This window comes from Ictalurus punctatus, chromosome 14 (assembly GCF_001660625.3).
Source record: "Ictalurus punctatus breed USDA103 chromosome 14, Coco_2.0, whole genome shotgun sequence".
NCBI lineage: Eukaryota > Metazoa > Chordata > Actinopteri > Siluriformes > Ictaluridae > Ictalurus > Ictalurus punctatus.
Window position 1 is genome coordinate 23,202,461 of NC_030429.2, and position 8,730 is coordinate 23,211,190.

The 8,730-nt window shown below is 39.5% G+C and overlaps 2 gene segments (V, D, J or C); one reads left to right on the forward strand and one right to left on the reverse strand.

Moving 5' to 3' along the window:
• The first annotated feature begins 1,283 nt into the window (after positions 1-1,283).
• LOC108274615 (immunoglobulin kappa variable 6D-21-like) lies at positions 1,284-1,965 on the forward strand. The segment is given in 2 exon segments: positions 1,284-1,472; positions 1,592-1,965. Coding segments are annotated over 2 exon segments (423 nt in total).
• A 2,424-nt stretch (positions 1,966-4,389) lies between these two features.
• Positions 4,390-7,719, reverse strand: LOC128634962 (Ig kappa-b4 chain C region-like). The segment is given in 3 exon segments: positions 4,390-4,937; positions 5,750-5,829; positions 7,673-7,719. Coding segments are annotated over 3 exon segments (438 nt in total).
• Positions 7,720-8,730: the final 1,011 nt, after the last annotated feature.

Here is an 8,730-nt window from a genome sequence, read left to right on the forward strand (position 1 = left end):
TTTACCCCGTCACCTAGAATAAAACTTGTTTGTAGCCTACAGTGAAATTTAAAGTTGTTCTTGTGTTTTTCTTTTCTTTTCTTTTTTTTTCACATGGTCTCTCTCTCCTTTCTAACAGAGTTTTGAAATTTTACCTCACTAGCACAAGTCAGTATTGATGACACATTTGTCAGTCCCTGCAGGATTTTGCAATCAAAGAAATGAGCCCAAAATCACGGAAACGCCACAATATTCGGAGGAGGTTGCGACAAAATTTCCACAGATTTTCTGCAGATTTGGGCCAAGACACGTCATGTGACGTCATCACAACACACATTCAGTCAAAGCTGTCATCGATTCACATGCATCAGACAATATCGCAGCAAAAAGGTCTCATTTAACAACAAACATCACTGTGAAAGACCGTGCAAAACAATTTTGTGCGATTGCAGTTTCGCCAATTCAAGTATTTTTCTGCAAAAAAGCACAAAAACTCCACAAATAATTTTTTTAAAAACCAGCAGCAAAATCGAGCATTTTTGGCCACAACAATCACAAAAAGACTGCAAAATCCGGTTCAGACTGATGTGTGTTACACAACCAGGTTATAAGAGTTAAACAGAGCTCTTAAGTAGCCTTCAGATGACACCATCGACTCACCGTGCCCAAAGAAGAGGCTGCACTTTAGCCACCTTTGGAGCTCTATCTCCAGGGTAAGATAACGCCTCAGTCGCTGCTACGGAGAGAATTTATCAATTTATTCATTTTTAAGATAACCTGTAGTGCATTTTGTTTACCATATTAAACCTCTGTTCCTAGTCATTTTTGATTCATTTCGTCTCATCCAGAAAAAAATGCACATTGTTTTGCCTTCTTTATTATTCAGAATTAAAAAAGGGAATCTTTTAAGTCAGTTTTTTTCTTCATTAAAGTTTTGTTCGAAATCAAATTGAATCGAATCGTGAATCCAGTATCGTGAATCGAATCTTGGAGAATGTATCGTTACACCCCTACTTCCTAGTGTTGTTGTTTTACAAGCCAGCAGCCAGGGAATTGTGAGAGATTTTTAAATAGTGTTGAGATTTCTAATTGAAATAAAAACAAGAGTGAACACCTTCCACAAAGAGAAGTGCTTATGTTGACAGATTTTGTGCAAACAGGAAACAGTTCATATGAAGTTGTTTTGATAAAGTATAAAGCATATAGTGTTGTACCTCTATTTAAAATGCTTGATTTAATAAGGAAAACACAGCAAATACAAATTCTGAGAAATTAGGGTTTTTTTTGTCGTACTGGTTTCAGTTCTGTTTGCATCATGTCCGTTGTGAAAATGTTTTCTGCATTCAAATCTCATGCTTCAGTGCTCTGGGAGTGTTTATAGCGCTGTGACTTTAACACTTCATGACTGAGAGCTGCTGCTACAGCAACTTCACCCACAGCTACCATGACTTTGATCCCCGTCTTCATCTGGACACTGATCCTCTGGACTCAAGGTCAGACACTGCTTCAGATTTTATCTCTACAATGATCTGTTCATACAAATACACTCATTGTTTCTATTATAATATTTCACTAACTTAAAATTTGTTACATTAAAAATATTTTTTTTCAGAATGCAGAGGTCAAGCCACAGTAACTCAGACTCCTGCAGTGAAATCTGCTCTTCCAGGAGAAACAGTCACCATCAACTGTAGAACCAGTCAGGCAGTGTCTTCTCACAGCTCATACGGTAACCGGTTACACTGGTATCAGCAGAAACCTGGAGAAGCTCCTAAACTCCTGATTAAGTTTGCGAATCAGCTACAGTCGGGTATTCCAGCTCGTTTCAGTGGCAGTGGATCTGGATCTGATTTCACTCTGACCATCAGTGGAGTCCAGACTGAAGATGCAGGAGATTATTACTGTCAGAGTCACCATTCAATCACTGGCTACTGGTTCACACAGTGTTATAGCATCGTACAAAAACCTCCCTCAGTCAGAGTGTAGAGAGACTGCACTGCTGCAGCTGGGAGCGACTGCAGGTGCTGAGTTGGAGGATGTGATACAACACACTGACACTCTGTGGAGGAGAAGAATCACACCACACTAACTCACAACTCACATTAGAAATCTCTCAATAATCATCACACCACACGGCACACAGTCCATCACGTCCACTACTGTCAGATAAATAGTTTCCTGATGTTTTAAACTGTCATGGTGCAAACTGTGAAAAATAGTTCTATGTGATATTAGTCTATCTATATTCACTCCCTTTATATAAACTCACTCTTCACCTAATATCCTGTAGATAGACGTGATCCACACACACACACACACACACCCGCCCAAGGCCGGTTCTAGATGTTTGGAGGCCCTCCCCCGCACCCCTCCTATGACGACATGTTTTTTTACCCCATTAATTTAAAATGTTAACTTTATTCAACCTTTTTTGCAATAATTTATTCAGTAATTTATTTACAGTAACACACAAATCCACTATTTGAGATAACAAACAGTTTTGCCAACATTATACAGTAACATGAGAAAAAAAAAAATACAAGACATCATTACATTGCCAACAAATAATAACAGATGAACACTTCCTGCACACCACTTCAGTAAATGAACATCAGTGCCTTTATGTTTTTTTCCAAGCTGGGTATGGACAGGATTTCCCCCTCCTATTGACCCTATATAGACTATAGATATAGTCATATTATGTGTTGTAGTGCAATACCTTAAATATGCACTATATATACAAATCAACTGCTAGTGGAAGTGAAAGAGACAAACTACTACACAGAAAGAATAGTTCATTTCTACATAAAATTGTATGCTTATTTTTTATTAAATATAACAATATAATGTTTTATGATTTGAAAACTAAATGAAGTATTATGTTAGAGCAGTAATGTAAACATCAGCACAATTTAGAAGATACACAGACAGTTGAGGAACTTTTTTTTTAATACTCTAGTGTGTTTACTCTTTGATTTTGATTAAAACTTCTTTACTTTTACTTTAGTATTTTTCTCCCGATCCCGACACAATGTCATTGTACAGTCCTTTGAACATATAGCATGGGGTGCACAGTGGTTCAGTGTTTAACATGTTCGGATCATTCCGCCAGGGTTGGGGGTTCGATTCCCACTGCTGCCCTGTGTGTGGAGTTTCCTCTGAGTACTCTGGTTTCCTCCCCCAGTCTAAAGACATGCATGGTAGGCTGATTGGCATGTCCAAGATGTCTGTAGTGCATGAATGGGTGTGTGAATGTGCTCTGCAATGGATTGGTAAGCTGTCCTGGGTGTACCCTGCCTTGTGCTCCCTGGGATAGTCTCCAGGTTCTCTCTGACCCTGTGGTATAGATAATGGATGGATGGATGGATTAGCTACACTAGCATTTTTCTCAGTAGAGGGACATTTCAGACTGGAGGATGAATTCTGAGTAAGGATCAGCTGTGAGACTCAGGGAATGTTACCTGCTCCCTGGTTTTGTTTCCCCTGGATCACATGAACCTATTTCAACAACAAAGATATTAGTGTTTCTCCTCACTTCTGTGTAATTTCTTGCTGTTTGAGGTACCACATGCTTGATCAGTGTTCATGGTGTACTGATAGTGGCTGATTCACAGGTTCCTAACCCTGGTCTACCCATTGTCCACCCCAGTAACCCCAGTCCTGCACATTTCAGCGCTTCAGTGTGTTACTGCAGACAAAACACTAAAATGTGTAGGACAGGGAACACTCCTGGACCAGGGATTGGAAGCTGTGGGCTAACTAATACATTCTAGGTACATACTGATGTTTAAAGTGTAACGTGTCTCTTGGTATGGGGAAATTCACTGTATAAGGAATAATTGTGATTTTTTGTAACTGAATATTTATTACACTTCAGTGTGAGTAACATACAGGGGAACAGACGTGATTAATACACTAGGTGTAACAGCATTTCCAACACCATCACACCAGTCCCCAACTAGCAGATGGGTGAAAGTAACATGAAATTTCCCACAAGCTCTTTTAAACAAAAATGCTTTACAACTTTATTCTCACTCAACCACATCATCAGTGTAGATGTTTTCTCTCGATTAGTTCAGGCTGAAGACAATTCAAAATATAGGACACTTAGAAAATTCTACAGCCAAAGGTTATATATATATATATATATATATATATATATATATATATATATATATATATATATATATATATATATATATATATATGTATATATATGTGTGTGTGTGTGTGTGTGTGTGTGTGTGTGTGTGTATATGTATGTATGTATGTATATGGTGTAAAACAAAGTGTTATTATTATTATTATTATTATTATTATTATTATTATGTATTTTTCATATACTGAGAGATGCATTGGTGATTTGTGTACGATGTGCATAATCAATAATGTGCAGCAAAAGTGTTTACTGATTCAAAAAGGCTTTTATTAATAATTCAAAGCAGGACATTGCAGTGATACACACACTCAACACATATTTAGGTGATGAGAAGAAGAGCTGAGTTAAAGTGAGGAGTGCGTGAGCTCACATGTCAATAACTCAGATGAAATGATGAAAGTGGGACATTTGAGCAGTAAAGGCCACATGGAACACACAGTGAAGCAGTAGAAGGTGAGATGAGTAACGTGTGTGTGAGCTCACAGCTCTCAGCACTGCTCTGTGTTCACTGTGCTCACCACAGGTGGTTGGTTGTCCTTGGAGGCCTCACAGGTCACCACCTTGTTCCTCCACTGCTCCGGGTGGAGGTTCAGCGTGCTGCTCCAGCTGTAGAGGCCGTCCGTCTGCAGAACTGCGGTGCTGCGGCTCTCCCCCGAGCTCCAGCTGTTCCCATCAACCTTCCAGCTCAGCCTCCAGTCCGAGGGGAAGCCCTTGTAGGCCACACACACGAGTGTGACCTTCTCCTGCTGCAGCTCCATACTGGAGGGGGGCAACACTGTCACACTGGGCTGGGTGAGGCCTACACACACACACACACACACACACACACACACACACACAATTGAGAAAGGAAGACACAGCTGTCAGTCACTCAGGCTTCGTTTCAGCTCGCTGTGTGTGTTTCACTTCCCTTTATATCTTACAGAGCAGAACTGAGTTCAGTGGAGCATCACAAACGTTTCACATTCAATTCAAATACTTTTACATCTTAAATCTATAATGATTTATTTTACTGTGATCACTGGAAGTTCAAATCTAACTGTACAGTATATTCAATAATCGGAAATATTACAATTATTTTTTAATATGAATAAACGGCATTTAAAATACAACTTATTTATTATTTAAGTAAATTCAGTTTATGCCTCAACATTTAACTCTGTTTATGGACTCACAGTCTCTGACATATTAAATATAGTTAAATATAGTTAGTGTAATTCAACAAAAAAAAGTAAGTAATATACACAAACAACAAATTCTATTTTGTTTGTCGATTTAAATTAAAATGAGCTACTCGCACTAAAGTCAGATACATTTTCTCAAACTTCTAAAATAAGAAACAAAATGAACACAATTTAATTTAGTCATTAATCTGAACACACTCCATTTCAGTCATTAATCTGAACACACTCCATTTCAGTCATTAATCTGAACACACTGCATTTCAGTCATTAATCTGAACACACTCTATTTCAGTAATTATTTTGAACCCACTGCATTTCAGTCATTAATCTGAACACACTGCATTTCCGTCATTAATATGAACACACTTCATTTCAGTCATTAATCTGAACGCACTCCATTTCAGTCATTAATAAACAGGTTACTTACGGCCCACAGACAGTTTAGTTCCTCCACCGAAAGTCCACCACAGTGATGCAAACAGGTTTAGTGGCCGTACAAAAACCCTGCTGCTCTAAACTCACTGCTCTCTCCATCCATTTAAACCTCTTATTACAAAACAGCTACAAAACACCAACTTCTGTTCACATCAGCTGATTAATACACTAACTCTCTGACTGTTTTTATTACGTTTTTGTGTTTTTTCTCTTTTTAAACATCAAGATTGTCAGTCTAAACTGAGGATGCAGCTAGGGAGTAATTCACACAAATAAATTACACAAACTAAAAGCTGAAAGTTCACAAAATGTAGATCTGCAATTGCACAGGTTTTACCCATAATGCATCACTGAGTAAAACTGCTGATGTACTAATGGTAAATTTGCAATATACGACTGAATGTGTGGAGCTAAAGTGAGAATAATTCTCCACTCCTTCTGTAGACTGATAGAAAGTTATGATACGATGTTTAAGTCCTACAATAATCTGATCATTAATTTACCGCCAAAATATTAGTGTGTATTTACTCACTGCCAACAGTGATGCTGCTTCTTCCACCATAAATCCACTACAGTGAGAAACTCATTAACATTCAGTACAAACACCATCCAGTGAAAGTTTAAGCTTCTCTCTCTAATTCACTTATTTATGCATCTTAGACCTAAAAGTGTTTTCCAGAAAATCTCCATCTGAACCCAGAAGCTAAATTCACACAGTAACTCTGTAGTAGTGTGAGATTTACAGTAAGATTGGGGGGATGTGGTAAAGGCGTCTCCATACTTAGAGGACACTTTGCATTGGCAGCACATGCTTCAGTGCTCTGGGAGTGTTTATAGAGCTGTGACTTTAACACTTCATGACTGAGAGCTGCTGCTACAGCAACTTCACCCACAGCTACCATGACTTTGATCCCCGTCTTCATCTGGACGCTGATCCTCTGGACTCAAGGTCAGACACTGCTTCAGATTTTATCTCTACAATGGTCTGTTCATACAAATACACTCATTCTATATTATTATATTTCAGTTTCATGCTTCATTATTGTGTATTTTTCAGAATGCAGAGGTCAAGTCACAGTAACTCAGACTCCTGCAGTGAAATCTGCTCTTCCAGGAGAAACAGTCACCATCAACTGTAGAACCAGCCAGGCAGTGTATAGTAGCAATTATTTGCACTGGTATCAGCAGAAACCTGGAGAAGCTCCTAAACTCCTGATTAAACTTGTAAATCAGCTGCAGTCGGGTTTTCCAGCTCGTTTCAGTGGCAGTGGATCTGGATCTGATTTCACTCTGACCATCAGTGGAGTCCAGACTCAAGATGCAGGAGATTATTACTGTCAGAGTTACCACAGTGGTGGTGTGTTCACACAGTGTTATAGAGTCGTACAAAAACCTCCCTCAGTCAGATTGTAGAGAGGCTGCACTGCTGCAGCTGGGAGCGACTGCAGGTGCTGAGTTGGAGGATGTGATACGACACAATGACACTCTGTGGAGGAGAGGAACCACACCACACTAACTCACAACTCACATTAGAAATCTCTCAATAATCATCACACCACACTGCACACAGTCCATCACATCCACTACTGTCAGATCAGTAGTTTTTTTTCACTCATCATTGTCTATCACAAATCCTGCCACCATTACTGTCTCTGATATCAGTCACTGTTATTAATCTATTCTCAGCCTTAGTTTCTGTCTCTATCTTCTGTCTCATATCTCTTTCTTGCACTCCTATAACATAACCTTCTTCAACTGCCTTCTGACACAAAATAAACATTTTGGCCCTGGTCCTCATCCATCCTTCCTCATCTCTAGGTATCAGCGTTACCCTGCTGTATTTTTCAGATTTTCACTTTGTATCCTGCACTCTTGCTCTCCCTGCCCTGCATATCACCCTCTATTTGTACTGTACCTCTCCCCCACTTCCTGAGTCCTCCACTCTTTCTCTTCCTCCTCCATAAATTACAGCACCTTATGTTTCTGCACAGATCTCAGCATGTCTAGCAGACATCTCATCATGAATGACAGCTCATCAGCTGAAACTAAGTCTCAGAAACACTGAGCTGCTGTATTTCCCTGGAGATCCTTCCCCATGTCAAGATTTATTGATCTCCCAGAAGAACTATTGGATCACACCATCTGACAACACAGGACACCTTGAGCTAGTTCTGAACAACCATTTAAACTTCTCTCCTCATATTCCTAACCTGATTCGGTCATGCAGGTTTCTCATTTACATCAGGAGGATCTGGTCAGTTCTGTCCACAGAGGTGATTCAAGATCTTGTACAGTCCTTTATTATCTTGATATTTGTCTACTGCAGTCTACACAAGTTTATACCTCTTGTATTTGTACTCAAAACAGCAGAACACAAATATGTACTTGGCTACCAGATCTTATTTATATGCACTTAACATGTATGTATTATAATAACCTTAAGAACATACTATTTACAGGTACTGTGGGCTCACCTACAGAAACACCATAATAAACTTCTACTCCTTAGAGCAGTTGCAGGCCCAATGCACGACTCGTGTTTATTCAGGCCTAAAAACAAATGGCCGCTTCAGTCACTGTAAGAGCTAAATGAAGTAAAACTCACTCACGGGTTAGGAGTAACTGGCTGCACTCCGGTCACGGTGGCACAATGTCTTTGTTGTCAGTGTGAGGATTTCCAGTATTGTCAGAGGAAGTCTGAGCTTCATGGCAACTCGGACCGCTGTATGTGAGATCCTTGGAGTCTCTGTGGCCTAGCCACAGCTTTTAAACTCACTTTGGTTTGCTGGGAGAGCTCGCCTCCGTTAATGTCTGGGTCACTCCGTGTCAGAAATGCTAATGGATACTGAGCTAACGGGTATTCAGCCTCCTGGCTGATTCAGTGTTAGATGTTTTTTTGGAAAGTCCAATGTCCTCCACTTTTGTCAAGTACAGTTAATCTCAAGTTATCGAACTAACAACCGCTATCTATAC